Source organism: Pholis gunnellus (assembly GCF_910591455.1).
Source record: "Pholis gunnellus genome assembly, chromosome: 21".
Taxonomy (NCBI): Eukaryota; Metazoa; Chordata; class Actinopteri; order Perciformes; family Pholidae; genus Pholis; species Pholis gunnellus.
This window is the reverse complement of record NC_136548.1, coordinates 19412793-19430822: the sequence shown is the minus strand read 5'-3', so window position 1 is coordinate 19430822 and position 18030 is coordinate 19412793. Positions and strand designations below refer to the sequence as shown.

At 40.2% G+C, this 18030-nt stretch overlaps 1 protein-coding gene across 2 annotated transcripts; it reads left to right on the top strand.

The window, feature by feature from the left end:
- Nucleotides 1-5425: 5425 nt before the first annotated feature.
- LOC306712991 (stonustoxin subunit beta-like) lies at nucleotides 5426-14873 on the top strand. Of its 2 annotated transcripts, none has more exons than XM_079182493.1 (5): nucleotides 5426-5469; nucleotides 8321-8378; nucleotides 9249-9347; nucleotides 11503-12960; nucleotides 13069-14873. In XM_079182493.1, exons 3-5 carry the CDS (start codon nucleotides 9257-9259, stop codon nucleotides 13626-13628), a joined length of 2109 nt encoding a protein of 702 aa, XP_079038619.1. In that variant the 5' UTR covers nucleotides 5426-5469; nucleotides 8321-8378; nucleotides 9249-9256; the 3' UTR covers nucleotides 13629-14873. The 2 variants fall into 2 exon arrangements, with proteins under 2 accessions (XP_079038619.1, XP_079038618.1); XM_079182492.1 differs by lacking the exon at nucleotides 5426-5469 and adding an exon at nucleotides 5962-5987.
- Nucleotides 14874-18030: the final 3157 nt, after the last annotated feature.

Below are 18030 nucleotides of genomic sequence, written 5' to 3'. Positions count from 1 at the left end.
GGTTCTTCAGACAATTCTAGAAATAATTCCTGTTTTTGGTCTTTTATCCGTCAGAAATCACACAAAACAAAGTGAAATATATATAATATAATATATAATATAATATGAAATATTATTGATTAAATGTGAACGATTGTAACCATGAAATGATCCTTCAGGTCATTTTAGTCTCTTTTGTTTGAATCCAATCTGAAACTGTTAAACTCATGTTTTAGGCTTTTTAAATGTTTAATGACTCCCATGATATCATTATATATTATTATTATTTCCCACTATATTCTAATAAATAAGCTAACTGATGGATTTAATGGGCTGAAGTTTATTTATAATGTTGAAGTTTATTCACAAACGTTTTCAGCTTTAAAAGTTTTCATTTCCCCACAAGGAGCCGTTTCTCCTGAACCTAAATATCTTAAAGTCGAGCTCTTCTTCTTCTTCTTCTTCTTCTTCTTCTTCTTCTTCACGTGTCTTTTAGCTTCCAGCGGGTCGATATTAGTTAATTCATGTAAGTGACACAAAGCCCAGCGGGGTGCGTTCACAACCGAGCGTCAGCTGCTTCACTTCTAATTCATCACCAGTAAAAACACACACACACACACACACACACACACACACACACACACACACACACACACACACACACACACACACACACACACACACACACACCATGTTCTGCCTTTTAAAAAAGATGAATTGAAATTAGAAGTGAAAATTAATTATAGTTCGCTGCTCAGCTTCCAAACGAGATTTTAATGTTTTAAAAGGAAAATCGTTTTTCTTCACGTTGTCTCTTCATGTTTCTAAAATATTAAATGTGTATAAAACGATAGAAAACAGCTGGTTATTGACAAACACCATGAAACCTGAAGCTGGACTCTGTTGATTCAACCAATCATAAAATATCTCTACTCACAATGCCTGCTTTTCAAAATAAGAGCTCTCTGTCCACGACAATCGGTTCAGCTGCATGAGGATGAACAGAACATGTGAGCTGGATCAGTGAAACCATGTTTGGAGATTAGTTTTCCTGTCAGTCATCGGGACTCGTCAGCGTTCGTTCGTCGCTAATTTAAATGAATAACGTTCTCTCTTATTTTGAAAAGCCACTGATACGACGCTGTTCTTCCCATCGCCTGTTCTTGTTGTTGTTGTTGTTTATTACTTGACCACGTCACACAAAGCGCTGTCTGAGAGAATCTTTATTATCTCACATCTGTGTGATTCTCTGAAATCTTTGTTTTTGTGGTTTTAGTTTTCAGAGTAAAACCAGACGACTGTCTCAACTTTGGTTTTCAGTTTGAAAGATATTTTGTTGATTATTGACACTGTTGTTTGTGTTTCTTTTATTTTGAAGGATCTGGTTTGTGAGTCTTTGAGGTCACTGAACACTGAAGAAGTTTTCGTTTTGTCTCAGAAAAAGATGAAATATTTAAATATTTACTGTTTGTGTCACATGTTAAAGTCATTCACTCACTAATTAATCCCATTTCTTAAAATCACTGTTAAGCATCTGTCAATGAACACTTTCTGGAGATTTTCACAATAAAGGTCTTTCGGTACGAGGACAGCTCATGAAGGCTTTTATTGTGAAACATCTCTACAGGAAGTGTGTGAGTCTCACTGACAGAAGCTTAAATGACAATAAAGCGTAAATGAAGACTTGGGCCAGTGTTTGAGGATTTGCAGGGCGGAGTTTCACAATAAGATGCTTTGTTCTCAATAATATTTCAATCACTGTATTTAAATATACATTTAATATCGTTCTCATGTTCTATCTCCACAACTAACCCTGGAATAATCAGAACAATGTACTCACATCTATGCGGTATCTTTCTACAGTATATCCACTCTGCTGTGTCCTGTATACTGTGTTTTGGGGGGAATGCTTTTATTTTGAAAAACTTGAAGGACTGGTATTTTATGCTGACAAACTTCCTGCCGTTTGCTGAATTTAATTTGTGCAATAACTCTGGAGAACTCTTATGTGCTAAACTGTACAAAGTCTTACTTACTGTAATTATTATTATTATTATTATTAACGTGTGAGCTTGTAAAGCATCTGTCTGAAAAATGCACTTTAAACAATCGTAAGGAGACGATATGAATCCTCGTTCAGCTCTTAAGACTAAAACTAAGTTTGTTTCGACTAAGTTTTATTTTATGTTTTGTGTTTTTTTATCATGAAATCTGACGTTAAAAAAATAAACTAATTGTACTTTTGAGGTTTTAGCTCAGGTGAACTTCCTGAAATGAAGTTTTAGTTCAAATCAAACCAACAAAATCGAGATGTTTCCATCGATCAAAAGAACAAGAAAGAAAACTACAAACATGGCGTCCCGACGTTCCCAGTATGACGTAAACGCAGCCGATAGTTTTGTTGTATTGGTTCATGTTTAATGATATCGACTCGTTTCTCTGTGACACCTGTGACCTGATGGATTAAGATTCTCATATCTGTTCAATATTTTTCATGATCACCTGCCTCAGACCCGTGACATCACTTCCTGTTGTGACGTCACGGGTCCAGGAAGTTGAGTGACCGGAGCCTTGACGACTCGCGTGTAGCCCCGTTGTGATTGGCCGATACGGCTCCCTGCTGCTCACTGGCTCATATTTATTCTCCTCTTCTGTGATTGGCTGAGATCCTCTCTGATGCTGCTGAACGCTGAAATAAAAATAATATACAGACTAAAAATAAAAGGTGAATTTGTGGAGTCTGATTCTGTGATGAAGGTCTGAAATCTGCTAGAAATCAAAGTTATTGAAACATTTTTTTAATCTTGAAGTCAAAAAGTTTGAAAGTTGTTGTTTTTATTTTGACATCAGCTGGACATTTAGGATGTTCACCTATGAGATCAAATGAAGTCAAACACACACGGACTGCATGTCTTTACTGTTTAGACTCTGAATGAACCTGCAGCAGAGGAGCTGCACTCACTTACAGGCAGCTCCCTCCTGACAACCTCGTAAAACTGTGTGCGTGTGTGTGTGCGTGTGTGCGTGTGTGCGTGCGTGTGTGTGCGTGCGTGGGTGCGTGTGTGCGTGTGTGCGTGCGTGTGTGTGCGTGCGTGGGTGCGTGTGTGCGTGTGTGTGCGTGCGTGGGTGCGTGTGTGCGTGTGTGTGCGTGCGTGGGTGCGTGTGTGTGTGTGTGTGCGTGCGTGCGTGGGTGTGTGTGTGAATCAGAATCAGAATCTGGCTTTTTGGGTGAAAATAAGAATCTTTTCATAATTATTTGTTATTTTGATATTTTCTATCCAAATTACTCTCATACTTAAATACTACAAATACACACACACACACACATATATATATATATATAAGAAGTGATAAGAAGTTGGAGCTCCAGGAGGACGAACCTCTTCAGCCACAGCGCAGTAGTGGAGCTGAGTGTGTGTGAGCTGTTCAAGTAGTGTCGCTTTCTTTTTGTGAGAAAGAAGTGTTCAGTTTGAACTCATCTGTTGCTCGTACGTCTCTCTCCGGGTCTTTGACTGTGGTTATGTGGTATATATATATATATATATATATATATATATATATGCACTCTTGTCTGTTATGTAGTATTTAATCCGGCAGCTGAATATTTCTTTCAACCAAGTACCAGAACACATGCAACAGACATCACGAGCTCCGCTCACTTACCTCCAACAACAGGAACAAACCTCTTTAAACACAGTTATCTACCGTTTATTAACCACCTCCTCATGTAACGTATAGAACAGGTAACGGCTCACTGACGGTATGTTTTACATCATGTGTTGTATGTGTTGTGTTTTGTTCTTTCTGTAGACGCCGAGGCGTCAGCTAATGGGGATCCAGTGAAACCTGCTGGAGTTCAGCTGGAGAAGTGAGACCTCGTGGAGACGCTCACAGGAGTGAGTTCTAGTGAAGATGCAGCCTGGTCCGTAAAAAAGGACGTCTCCAAAACAGCGTCAATTTAGTTTGACAGCGTATCAGAAACACGTTTATACCTTAAAAAAAGTCCATAAAAACAGAACCGCTATAGAAACAGTGAATGGATGAGAGAACATGGAATGATGGGAATTAGAGAGGATTAGTGTCAGCAGGAGAACCGGAGGTCCAGGATCGATAATGTTGCGTGATTAAGTCCAGAGAAGACGCTCTTTTGTTATGTGCGGTTTAACAAACCAGATCTGCCCTCTGAGGACGATTACGTTTCAATGGAAAACCGATAGAAGCCGGACGGCGATGAGAAGTCTTAACGCACTAAAACCGACACAAAACCAATGTGGTCTGCTCGGAACCCGAGTCAGGAGTCACTTCAACTTACCTTCAGCCGTAAACACAAAAACAAACACAGCGACTGAAGAGGATCGAGAGGTGCTGAGTCACATCAGGAACACAAAGAGAACCCAGAGTTCACTGATGAGGCAGAACTCCACTCAGTGAATCTCAATGATTCATATCAGCTGCTTATCGTAGAAACAAACCTCAACTCAAACTACATTAGAAATTCCTAAAAGCTCATAGTGAAAATGACATTAATGATTATTATTAATAATAATAATAATAATAATAACTTCATTTATATAGCACCTTTAAAAACAGAGTTTACAAAGACAAAGACAGACAAAGCAGCAAAAACAAGACAACAACAACAACAACAGAAAGCTCAGTGAGACAGTCGATACCATTAAAATAAATAAATAAAAAATTTATTCAAATAAACAAATACAAATAAAACAGTAAAGCGCCGACGTCACATAAAAGCCAGTCGGTAAAAATGTGTTTTCAGAAGTGATTTAAAATCGATTTCTGACTGTGAGCCTCGTCTCCTCATCGTCCACAAAGACCTGGTCATCAACAACAACGTTCAACCCTCAATCTGAGGTCTGAGAAGAAGACGATGTTTAACTCGTGATCTCATAGAACTCGTGCAGCTCCACAGATTCACTTTCAAAGGGAAACACATGAAAACAAAGCGAAGATGTTCCAGCTGTAGAGATGATGAGCCTGCAGGGACCGAGGTCCCAGAGAGAGCCCGCTGAGTGAGGCTGCGTTGAGCCGGACTCCACAGACACTCATTGGAGCGCTGTGATCACACAGAAATTAAACATGTGGACTCAACCTACAGCGGTGTACAATGTACTGTATTTATTGTAATTTATTTAAATGTACTATTATTATTACTAAATCCAGAGTGTTCACTACTGATGACCTGAAGATGCAGTTGTTACTTTTTCAATAGAACAGAAGAAGATTTCCCACAGAAGTGAAGACACACCTCCATGAAGATCAAGTCTGATCATGAACAGGGCATTTCTGTGGAACAGATACTTGATCATTTGCCGTTGTGTAATAGTTCCTGTTGAGGCGTGTGTGTGTGTTTGTGTGTGTGTTGTGTTAAAGTCAGTGTGTTTATGTGTGTGCGTATTTGTACCAAACGTTTTTACTTGTTTGTGGCTGAAAAGCAAGGATTTGCTAACGCAGTCCTGACATAACAGCAAGGTGAGCACCACTGTAGGGAAACTAAGATGGACTGGTTGACTGCGCTACCACTCGCACTAATGTGCATGAGAATGCAAACTAACAGGACAACACACTTAACAACACTTAACACCGCATGAAATGCTCACGGGTCGACACAGTGCGGTCCAACCTGGTCAGTGGGTTTACATTCAAATCCACACGTGGGACAACTGAGGCAAGCCGAGACGGACAGGCCCACATCCAGTGGTGTCCGTAAACTGTAAGTCAGCTTAAGTGACATAAGTAGGGATAATATATGATAGTAACATGTGTTTGTAACGTAGTAGTTTGGTTGCCTGTTAACTTAACGTATAGTATTTGGTTACTAGAGTATAGCGAGGAAAGACAACAACAAACTCATGCATCCAGTCACAAGGTGCTACTAAGAGCTTCCCTCCTGTACACACAGCACATGGACCAGAAGACCAGAGGGAGGTTTTAGCATCTCTCAGTGTGAGTGACATCCGTCACTAGAGGGGGAAATGTGGAAGGAAAATGTATGCGTGTATTGCATGTAACTTCATCTATTCATGTCATTAACCTTTAGGTCGGGTTTTGAAAAATTCAATATGAAATGTAAATATTAACACCAGCAGTTATGTGTTTTTTATTTCATCACTAAACAGTTCTATCATTTAGTTAACTGCTTAAAAAACATGTTTTAGTGTGCAGGACCTCTTTAATGTAACAGGAGCCAGACAGATGATCACTTTGTTCTGTAAAGAACAGAGAAATAATGAGACAGGAAACAGGTAGAGAGCTTCAGCCAGACTTTATTATACACGTTTGTGTGTTTTAACTGTACTTTGACTACATTCGTTATGCACACATTTCTCTTTATGAACCCAGGTGTCTCACAACAACACAACATTCAACCGGCCACATTGTTCTGCATCACAACAGAAACGCAGAAAAGTGAAATATGTGCAACTCCAGGTCAGCATGACACTTTGTCATCTTGTTCTCATGGCTGAAGTTAAATGAAACATGTGGACTCTGTCCGTTTACAGTTCAGTCCATTCTGTGCATCCACATGTTCTTCAGTCCCTGTTGATCTAAACATACAAACTCAATCCTCCGTTCTTAACTGTTACCAACACTAAGAGCTTCCTTTATACTCCATTTGCACCAAAGATATTCCACAAACTACAGCGGTGTACAATGTACTGTATTTATTGCAATTTATTTACATTCACAATAATTATGAAGTCCAGAGTGTTCACTACTTATGACCTTAAGCTGCAGTTGTTACTTTTTCAATAGAATAGAAGTTTTCCCACAGTGGTGAAGACACACCTCCATGAATAGAGAGATCGTATTATGAACAGGGAATTTCTGTGGAAGAAATAATTGATAATTTTCCATTATGAAATAGTTCCTCTTGAGGCGTGTGTGTGTGTGTGTGTGTGTTGTCTGTTACAACATGGGTATCACGTATTTGTTCCACAGAAATGCCCTGGTTAAGATAAGATGAGACCTTTGTATTCATGGAGGTGTGCACTTCTGTGGAATCACTTTTGCAACTACGTCCACTATCTTGCTCCCTCTCTCTCTCCTTTGCCCCCCCCCCCACTCTTGCGCACACACACAAACACAGTGACTTTAACACACACACACACACACACACACACACACACACACACACACACACACACGCATCAACAGGAACTGTTACATAATGGACGACGCCAAACGTTTTTACTTGTTTGTGGCTGAAAAGCAAGGATTTGCTAATGCAGTCCTGACATAACAGCAAGGTGAGCACCATTAGCTCATAGCTTATTTCAGCACATAACTTAAATCGACCGTCAGATGCTTTCCACCCTGTTACAGGGGATTGGCAGCTGCTGCTTATGCTCATGAAAAGGCCTCTACGATGACTATGGGTATTGCCTTGACATTGCACACTAGCCACTGTCTTCACGCCTTGCTCAATGTGCCAAATTGTGTTATAACAAATGCACAGCGCTCGTGCTACGATGTCATACTTTCTGCGCCTGAATTGACTATTGCGCGGTGTCACACAGTTAACCTGCTGAGCGTCTTACCCTCCCACATGAGGGTATTCCGCACGACAAGTGCCCGTTCAACAGAGACTCCTTTTGTATTACTCATTAAACATTATCCATTCTGTTAACCATTAGCCGTTAGGTCTGTGGACTTAGGACATATTTAGCCAGCATCCTTGCAGAAGCGTACATATATATTTGAGTTTACTCTGTTATCTAACCTATGCTGGGCAAAATGTGTATTATGTTACGGTATAATTTATACTTGGTGTGATAACATGTATCCCTGTAACCTGCTGAAACATACGGTGGTGTATCTATGAGATGATGTGTATTGTTGTCAACCAGTGAGCAAAGTGTGTCACATGTCCTGAGAACCGGCAGAGGTCGGTGTGTTGGATTAAAAGAAGGAATTCAAATTGGCAGACCGCACCAAGGTCATCTGTTATCTATGCCCGGGGGTGGGGCTGCAGTGCCCAGACATCGTCTCACGAGGCAGGCACGTGGGGGCTGAGCCTCTCCTCCGGTTTTGCTTGGGTATAAATATTCTCGAACTTAGAGGATCGGGGCAGTAGTTGGGGGAGAAGTCCACCAGGTCTTAACCAGTGTGGGATTAAAATTTGATTTGATCAAATCTCCGGACTTTTGAAAACCGCTTGCTCACTGGGTTAAGGGTTTTTAATTTTTGTCTCGATTTTTTTGCTTTTTTGTGAATCATTTTTTCTCTGTATTGAAACCAAAAGAAATATACTCTGAATTGGACAAAACAAACTTTTGAAAATTTAACTATTTTAGACTGCTCCATCTTTCCATCTCTTAAGGGACATCGGAACTCAAAGAGAGGGGTCTCCTCTCAGGGCAGATCTCCCAGCCCCTGTGGTAAGTTGCAGGACATCCACACCTCGGCACACCACTGATACAAGAACTCACGCACACACATATCCTCACATCCGTTCTTACAGTAAGAGAGACCTGGGGAAACCCTGCTCCAAGCCGGTCATAAACGGCCGTGGCTTTGGATGAGATTTATACCAGTTTGATCTCTGAGCAGGGGTAGAATTTTTTGATTTTAAAACAACTGCTATTTGAGCCCTAATTATATTAAGCCGTAGGTATAAAAAGGCGAGGAAGTAAAAATCAAAACTCAATGTTGTGTGGTCAAGAAAATAAAGCCAACGAACAATGAATTGTTTTGATGCTAGTCATTTATTACTATCTGGTACAATTGGCTACCCGTAGAGGTTTCTGTTAGCGGAGGCTTCCGAGGCAAAGTTGGGTGAGGCGCGTGGATGAAGCGTCTCCCGGTGCGAGCCGAGTGGTTGTGCACCAGATGCTTATTATCAGGCCACGAGGGTGAGTCACATAGAGAGAGCTGGTCGTGGCGGGGTCCCTCAGTTTGCTCACACACTTCTGAGGGATCGTCGTTCACTTCTGTTCGTTTCAGACAGAAGCCTCTTTTTACAACATGCGACAGCACAAACTACAGCGGTGTACAATGTACTGTATTCATTGCAATTTATTTAAATGTACTATTATTATTAAATCTAAAATATTCACTACTTATGACCTTAAGCTGCAGTTGTTACTTTTTCACTCCAGAACTCCAGTCTGTGTCAAACTATCTTTTTTTATCAGTCTTTTTGTTGACTGAAGGAGTAGAGTTTACTCCCAGTGTTAAACTCTCAACACTAAATATACTTAACAGTGTAAATGAAGTACTGAAGGCTGTGTGCTCACCTTTCTCATCAGGTGGAGAAATGGCCTCAAATCTCAAGGAGGTTGCTGCCCTGGGTCGACCTTTCACCCTAGGAATGCTCTATGATGCTCGGAAAGATGCACTGATCCCAGGTAAGTCTGAGATTACATTATTGTTGGAATGCTGATTCAGCAAACTTCTTCAACTACTACTAATAATACTCATACTACCACTACTCCAAATGCTATTACTACTGCTGCTATTACCGCTACTTCAAATACTATTACTACTACTACTTTTTTATTATTATTATTAAACCTTCATTTAACCAGGAGAGTCACATTGAGATTAAAAATCTATTTTTCAAGGGAGACCTGGCCAAGACAGGCAGCAACATCAGAACACATAGTTACAGACAGAAAACACAGAACAAGACAAGTTAAAAGAAACTAAATTAAGAGACACTGACGTAACCGTGTTAATTTAAAAAACATTGACATTTTTGGGAACCTGCCTCTATTTCTTTCAATTTAGATTTAAAAGCAGTAAGTGTTCATTCTGCAACATATTCCATGATGACGGTGCAGAGTACACAAAAGCCCTTTTTCCCATTTCCGTTCTGGCATTTGGGACAGTGAGCATAAAGAAGTCCTGAGAACGCAAGGAGAATTGTCCGACACTTTTCTGCCTGATGCAGACACACAGGTAGTTTGGGAGCAGATCAAGGATAATGAAGGTGTACCAGTGACAGAGCCTACGGGTGGTCAAAGCAGGCCATCCTACCCGAGAGTATAACTCACAGTGGTGAGTCAGAGCTACTAATACTACTGTTATTTTACTACGACCACTACTACAGCTATTACTACAACTACTGATACTACTACTTCTTCTAATGCTACCAATACTTCTACTACTAATAATAATGATACTACAACTACCACTTCTACTACTACAAATACACCCACTGCTACTACTAGTACTACTACTACTTCTTTTAATACTACTAATACTTTTACTACTAATAATATTTAAAGTATAACTACCACTTCTACTACTACTACAACTGCCATTACTACTACTATTATGGCAACTACCACTATTACTACTAAAACGTCTACAACTACTACAAATGCTAACTACTACTACTCCTACTTATATTACTGTTATTTCAACTACTACTATGAGCACTAATACTGCTATTACTACTATTATTACTACTGCTACTAATAGTTCTACCAGTTCTACTACTATTACTACTACTACCACTACTACTATTATTAATAGTAGTAGTAGTGGTAGTAGTAGTAATAGTAATAGTAATTCAGCTCTTAGCTTCTTTAGATAATACAGTTTAGCTTCCAACTCTGCCAGTTATACATTTCAACTAGAAGGGTTTTCAGCAGTGCAGTTCAATGCGTTTGGCCTTCAACATTACTCAGGCAGGTTGTCTCCCATTTCTCTATTTTAGGCAATTGTCTTGCGATTCATTTAAGCTTTCAGCATTCCAACGCATTCTCTGCAGGAAATGCATTTTCTAGTTAAAAATAGTTCCCGATATAATGACGTCTGGCACAGCAAAATGAGGTGACCTTTATATTTATTTACTTTTCTGTTCTTCTAGGTGGGTGTACCAGTGGGTGGGGTGGGTGGGACAGGTTTGTTGTTTGTTTGCATATGTTAACAAAAAGCTGAAAAACAATAGAAATATAAGTACATTTTTACTGTATTCTATGTCTGCCAATATTTCCCAAAAATGTTTTGATATATATATTTCTCTACATATCTGCCTTTCACAGCTTTGCTTGAAGAGACTTTGAAATAATTTCACCTTTTTAACATCCATACACACCATTCAAATAATAATCAAATGCTTTTTAATTCCATAACGTAGTTGTGAACATTCATTAGTTCAATCAATTTCAGGGAAGCATGTTGTATTAGTAGCTGATACTTTATCCTGTGATAAATAAGACGATTGAATTGTTGTTATTCTTGTAAAATGTGTCCGTGTTTCTTACTTGCTCTTTTGGAATCAAACAGCTAGTTAGCTAGCTTTGATTATGGACCGCAACATTATCTTATGATTAATTAGCAAACTATCTAAAAACGTGTCAAACAATACTAGTAAACGCAATCAAGATCACAACTTACTTGGTTTTGAGACTTTTTGAGAAAAATAATAATAATATTGGACCTCCTCCTCTTTTTCCCCTCTGCCTCTTAACCATGAGTAGACGCTTCTTCTTCTTTCTGTTTTAAAAATGTCACAAAATGATCCTCCTGCTTTATGTTTTCTGATTTCTAAAGGTTTGACATTGTGGGATGATAAAACTCTACAAGAGAAGATAACTGAAAGTGTTCAATCCAGCAGTCAATTTGCAATGACTGAATCTGACACCATTGAATCCAAGGCCTCTCTGCTGGATGTTCACGCTTCTCTGAAGGTCAGTTTCCTCTGTGGACTGATCGAAGTTGAAGGATCTGCCAAGTATCTGAATGATCAGAAGAAATTCAAGAATCAGAGCAGAGTGACGTGTCAGTACAAATCTACCACCCACTTCAAACAGTTGTCAATGACTGACCTGCTAACCTTAGACGCCCACCAAGTGGAAGTTATTAAGAAGAGCTCGGCAACACATGTAGTCACAGGCATCCTTTATGGGGCAAACTCTTTCTTTGTGTTTGACAGTGAGAAGTTAGAGGCCAGCAGCGTTCAAGACATCCAGGGCAGCATGAAAGCTGTGATGAACAAGATCCCCACATTTAGTGTTGAGGCGCAAGTTGGCATCAAGCTGACTGATGAAGAAAAATCCCTGACTAATAGATGCTCCTGCAAATTCTTCGGAGACTTTCTCCTTAAGAGCATCCCTGTAACATTTGAAGAGGCAGTGAAGACCTGTGGACAACTTCCACAGCTACTGGGAGAAAAAGGAGAGAATGCTGTCGCAATGAAGGTCTGGCTGATGCCACTGAAGAATTTGATTCCTGAAGCTGCTGAGCTGATGAAAGTGATCAGCGTTGGACTGGTCGGGAAGATGCAGGATGCTCTTGAAGATTTGAGGGAAATACGAATGAGATGCAACGATTCTCTGGAAGACGAAGTGGTAGAGAAGTTTCCATTTATTCATGCAGAGTTAAAATCTTTCCAAAAATTGTGTGACCGCTATGCATCTGACCTCCAGAAGACCATGGCGAAGAAACTCCCCTCCATCCGTGAAGGTAAAGAAGATGAGAGCTCATTGGAAGAATTCTTTGACAACAGAGACAAGTCACCATTCAGTCAAGAGAAACTAAGCAAGTGGCTGGATGACAAAGAGAGAGAATTCAACGTCATCAGATCCTGTGTAGATACCATGAAGGGAGCAAAGATCGTCAGAAATCAGTCCGAGCTGGACAGAGAGGTTCTTCATGGAGATGTAGATCATGCTCTGTGCTTTGTTTTCACCTCCATGATAAGAGGTGATACCGACCTTGATGAGATGGCCACCTACTTGGACTCCACTAAAACAGGGAGTACTAATGAAGACCAGTGGTTCTCCTCAAATGAAGTTTTTACCACAATGAGAGAAAAAGCCAAAGCTTTCCATGACCTTACCAGAACACGGAAGAACAACAAGCGGTTCAGGTTCCTAATCACAGTCATTCCCAATGAGAAACACAAAGGAGCAACCATCTACCATTACAAGAAGGGCATTCTGGTCAGTGAAGACTTTTCAAAACCTGACCTTTCTGCAGAAATCACAGACAGAAGAGATCTGATCTGGTGTAAGTTTATTCATGCTTTTGAGTTAAAAATACGCTGTACTAACCAATGTCCTCCAGAAACCTGTTTGACCTTCAGAATTAATGAGTTTGTGTTGGTCTCTCCATCAGATGCCTGTGATCTCACCCTGGACCCAAACACTGTAAATCATCACATCATTCTGTCTGCTGGAAACAAGAAAGCAACAAATACATCAACATGGCAGAGTTATCCTGATCACCCAGAGAGGTTTGATCCACATACTCAGGTGATGTGTAGAGAGGGGTTATCTGGGCGCCATTACTGGGAGATAGAGTGGGATCAAGGTTCAACTAACAAATCTATTTATGCAGCTGTGGCATACAAGAGAATTAACAGAAAGGGAGGTTCAATGAGCGCTTTTGGAGAAAATACCATATCGTGGGCTCTTGGCCAATATTCAGACAGTAGAAAACACACACTGGAGGCCTTTCATAATGGTAAGTTGATGGAAACTGGTTTCCCCTCTGGTGGCATCCCAACACTTGGGGTGTATCTGGACTGGCCTGCTGGCACTCTGTCCTTCTACAAAGTCTCCTCTGACACAATGATCCACCTCAACACCTTTCACACCACATTCAATGAGCCTGTGTACCCTGGCTTCTGGGTTAGGTATGACAAGAACTATGTCCACCTGCGTCCAGTTGAATAGGAGCAATGACAATGACTTGTTAGATCCTTGGTCTGTTCATAGAGAGACGGGTTTACAAGTAAAGTTTAAACAGTAAAGTAACATCCCATGTTAACTTGAACATGTTTCACAAATTCCAAAAATGTATCCAAACCCAGAGAGAGCAGGAAAACACATGATCTTATAAAGTTACAACATGTGTAATGTTCTGTTCATCATTTCTTGTTGATTGGATGCACAGACTCAAACTGGTTTCTGCTTCACAGCTTCACAATCAGTTTCAACTTTCTTTTTAAATCACGTTTGAATCATTTTATTTCTATTTGTATTTCTGATCATTATTGCTTTGTCAAAACAAATGTGTTGACATATACTTTCAGAGCTCATGTCAAAACTTGCATAACTTGTTTTAATGAATGTATTAAGTTGATTATGTTGGGACATAAGGGTTAGGCTTACACAATGGAAGCTTCTGGGCGTGTTGTGGTTTTCACACCTAACTGGCATAAATGAACCATGACACCTGTGACCTACAGCCAAACAGGAAGTCCTATCTTAAGGTGTTATTTACCTTTGTATGCATATGGTTTATCCTCTTTAACTTTCCATTGTCTATGATGAGTTACGATCTATTTTTATTATCGAGGTAACGGTGTTTTATGTTCAGATATCAATATACTCGTTACATGTAATCCCATATTGTTTAGGGACAGTTCAATGATGATGAGCTTTAATGTGTGTTTTTCTATCATTCATCAAAATGTAATCATATGTGTTTATAATGTTGACTAAATGTTAAAGCTAAAGAATTAAGTGAACTTTGAGTTAAACTCACTCTGACCTGATGATTGACAGTCAGCAGAGGAGAAAGGTTGTAAACTCAGAAACTAACTATTGTGATTGTTAGAGAGACGTCCTGTTCAATGAGGGGGGGGGGGTTAACCTAAAGAATAAGTCTGTCAGAAACAATAAGACTACGAAAACTGTTTTGTCCAATGGTTTAAGAATGATCTGTTGTCTACCTTATATGGACCCGGAGGTTGCAGAAGCACCAAGGAGAAGTGTGTCTATAGGAGGAGACAACAAAGGATGGAGGCTTCTGGGGGTTCTTGCTCTTTGAGAGACTTGGTTCTTTGTGAGCTTGGTACATCTGACACTTTGTATTATCTTTTACTTATTTTGTATTATTCATTTTTTGTAAGCTTTTACCTTACTCTTTGTAAAAACCAAATAAAACTGGTTTGTATTTTGTACATTCCAACCAAAGTCCAGTGTTGCTCATCTCTGGTGGGGCCTTCATAGTCTCCTAAAGGTGAGAGAGCTCTTCTCCTGGGAGAGGCTGACAGTAGTGAATAAACTAGACATGACATTTGAATGACATTCCTGCTACAAGCTAACGTTAAGATGGTGTTGTTCAGTATTGTTGTGATTTACTAACTTGGTTGGCTCAGATTGTTTTTGATGCTCTGCTTATGTATCATATATGATGTTGCATAATGTGATTATAATGTTTAGACATCAGCTGTTGTGTATTAGGAAGCAATGGGGTCAGATTGTCATCTAAATCAGGAGTGTTAGGATCAGGGTCCTGAAGCTGCCCTTGATAACCGAGCGAGGTTCCCAACCACACGGGGTTCCTCCTCCAGCGGTGGCCCTTTAGAGCGGGTCCATCCTGGAGTACTTCCAGTCCTCCTCCACCTGTTGCACACACACACCTAGATCTGTTGATATCCGGCTGTCGAGAAGGACGATGGTTTTAAGCCTGAAATAAGTGATACGATGGTGACTAGTGTTATTAAGTTATCCTGGCTTTTGCCCCCCTTAGCAGGTTAAGACGGTCTCACGTGTAGACTTTAGGGGGTGCGTTCGTTACCGAGGTCAGAGGTCACTGAACAAGCCGTCTTCCAGTGCTTCACTCACATTGGGAGGGGGTTACGCAGCTAGGCTGCACACCTTTTCAATATATACGTATACATGTAATGACCGGCGACGCCCCTTGGCCCGCATGTCCGATTGACTTGAAACTCCACACATGTTCGGCTCCGCTGGCTCTACAAAAAAGCCTCTCAGACCCGTAAACTCCACCTCCAAAAATGTTCCGCCATTTTTAATTTTGTGAAAAACACACTTTTGCGAACTCCTGCTACATGTTGGGTCCGATTGCTACCAAATTTTCTCTGGATCAGTAGTGGTTCTACATCATCAAAGATTATGAAAAGCTTTTTGATATCTCCTTGCGTTTACAATATATCGAACAATAAACTTCTTAGTGGCGTGGTTTATATATCAATACACATAACTTCTCAGCCGTTTGTCCTAAAATCACCAAATTTGCAGCATATGTGCACATCGCGTCCCGTAACATATCCCAAAGTGTAATTCCATTCAACCACTAGAGGGTGCTACAGTAAACCTGCCTTGTTTTGCTTTTTTGTCACTTTTTGCAGTTTTCAGCTTTTGCACTTTAACGAACTCCTCCTACAGAATTATTGAGATCGACCTCAAATTTGATCAGGATGCTCTTCAGACCTTTATGATGAAAAGTTATCAAATTCGTGGGTTTTCATGGAAGAACCTTGACGTGGCGTGGCGGCAATTTTGCCTCATTCGGCATGAAAAAGGAAGTTGCTATAACTCCAAGGTACATTATTCAATTTGCAGAAAATGTCTTATGCATGATGCTACTTCAAGTCTGAGCATATTTCAATGTCAACATTTTCTATAACTCATAGTGCCACCTACTGGCAAAAGGAAATGTCACATTTTATACTTTTACTATACTATATATACTATACTATACTATACTTCTCCTAGACAGTTGACCAGATCGAAGTCAAACGTGGTCAGGAAAGCCTTAAGACAATGATGATACCTTTCCATGAATTGGCTTGGGATGCTCAAAAAGTCATGGAACTTTGTACATGTGTCATAGGTGATGGGAAGACAAATTTTGTATTGATTTTTGGTTGTTTTAAAGCGCCCCCTACAATATTTAAAAAGAGCAGCCCCAGCACTACGTTTGACCTACGTATATGAAACTTGGTAGGCACATGTATCCCATAGAGACTTAAAAAAAAGTCTCTTGGGACCATGCTCTAAACCAAACAGGAAGTCGGCCATTTTTGATTCTATGACGTTTTTTGACCATTTCAAGCCTGTTGAGGCTGAAGCTACTGGAGGAATCGCAAGGCCGCTGCTGTGTTTACTTCTTTCTGCGCAGGCGCATCATAAAGTAACTCGATCCGGTCCAAATTCAAAACCGTATTTAATTAAACAATGACGACTGTAAACTGATGAATACAATTACAATCTATAATACACTATCGATAGTATGCATCTCGAGAGCAGAGACCACGTGCAACTCCACTCACAGGCCCGACCAAGTCGGATCCTGCAAAGCGAACTACCATGGCCTGGCGCACGTCCTCGCAAACAGTCCTTTTATGTCCTTTGATGGTCGGAAAGTGTCCGAAATCTGTCGTAAAACACAAAGGCCGTCTTCTGGGGTCAGTGATTGGCTTCCAATCGCTCTGACGCCTCCTTCATCGATCCACTGCTCATCTCAATGGCTGGACCCCTTGTGACATCACCTCTGACATCACCTCTGACCTGCCCTCTGTCCTGCGACCGCATGGTGTTACCCAGGAGTCCTCTCTGTTGTTTTATGGCCGTCTGCTTCCCTTCAGTTGTCTCCGGTTCTCCTCCTCCTTCCTTGGCCATTTGTCCAGCACCTCTGTGTCCCCTTTGATGTCTCTTCCTCATGGCTCAGAACCCCCATAACGATGTGACTGTACTTTGGTTCAACATTTCCAATGATTATGTTAAAGACTCCTACAAGTAAACTTATTGCAAACATATTATATCTTCTATAAGTAAACATCCTGTAAACCTATATTACATTCCATAAGTAAATATATTGTGACTCTTAACATAATTTACATTCTCATCATTGTGACAATTTCATTCACCACTAGGGGTGCTATAAATTCTACTAAATAATGCTTTTAATTCTTAAATTCTCCACAAGCCTTAGTACTGTAACAAACTCCTCCAAGAGATTTCACCCGATTGATTTCACCCATTGATTTCACCCTGATGCTGTACTTTAACGAACTCCTCCTAGGGAATTAATCAGATCAGGGTTCAGTGCAGTTTGGTTCACATTTAAATATTTGCAGCTTCTCTGTGAGGATTGTCTGCTTTTCTCTCTGTGTCGGACTGTTGGTCGGACATAAAAAGAGCAATATGAAGACATTAAGTTGACATTTAAATGATTTAAACCTCAACTTTCTGTCTTCATGAAGTGTAAAGTGACGAGTGGTTTATGTTTTTTAGATCATGACAAAGAGGAACAAAAAGAATCAGCTGTGATCTGAACGATGAAGAAGAAGTTTTCAGCGATGTGAAGAAGCTTCTGAAGGTG

Excerpts from the sequence above, each read along its gene's own strand:
- LOC306712991 (XM_079182492.1), top strand. Across the intron at positions 8,379-9,248 it reads CAGATCTCCCAGCCCCTGTG|GTGGAGAAATGGCCTCAAAT; the intron begins GTAAGTTGCAGG and ends CTTTCTCATCAG. Across the intron at positions 12,961-13,068 it reads CAGAAGAGATCTGATCTGGT|ATGCCTGTGATCTCACCCTG; the intron begins GTAAGTTTATTC and ends TCTCTCCATCAG.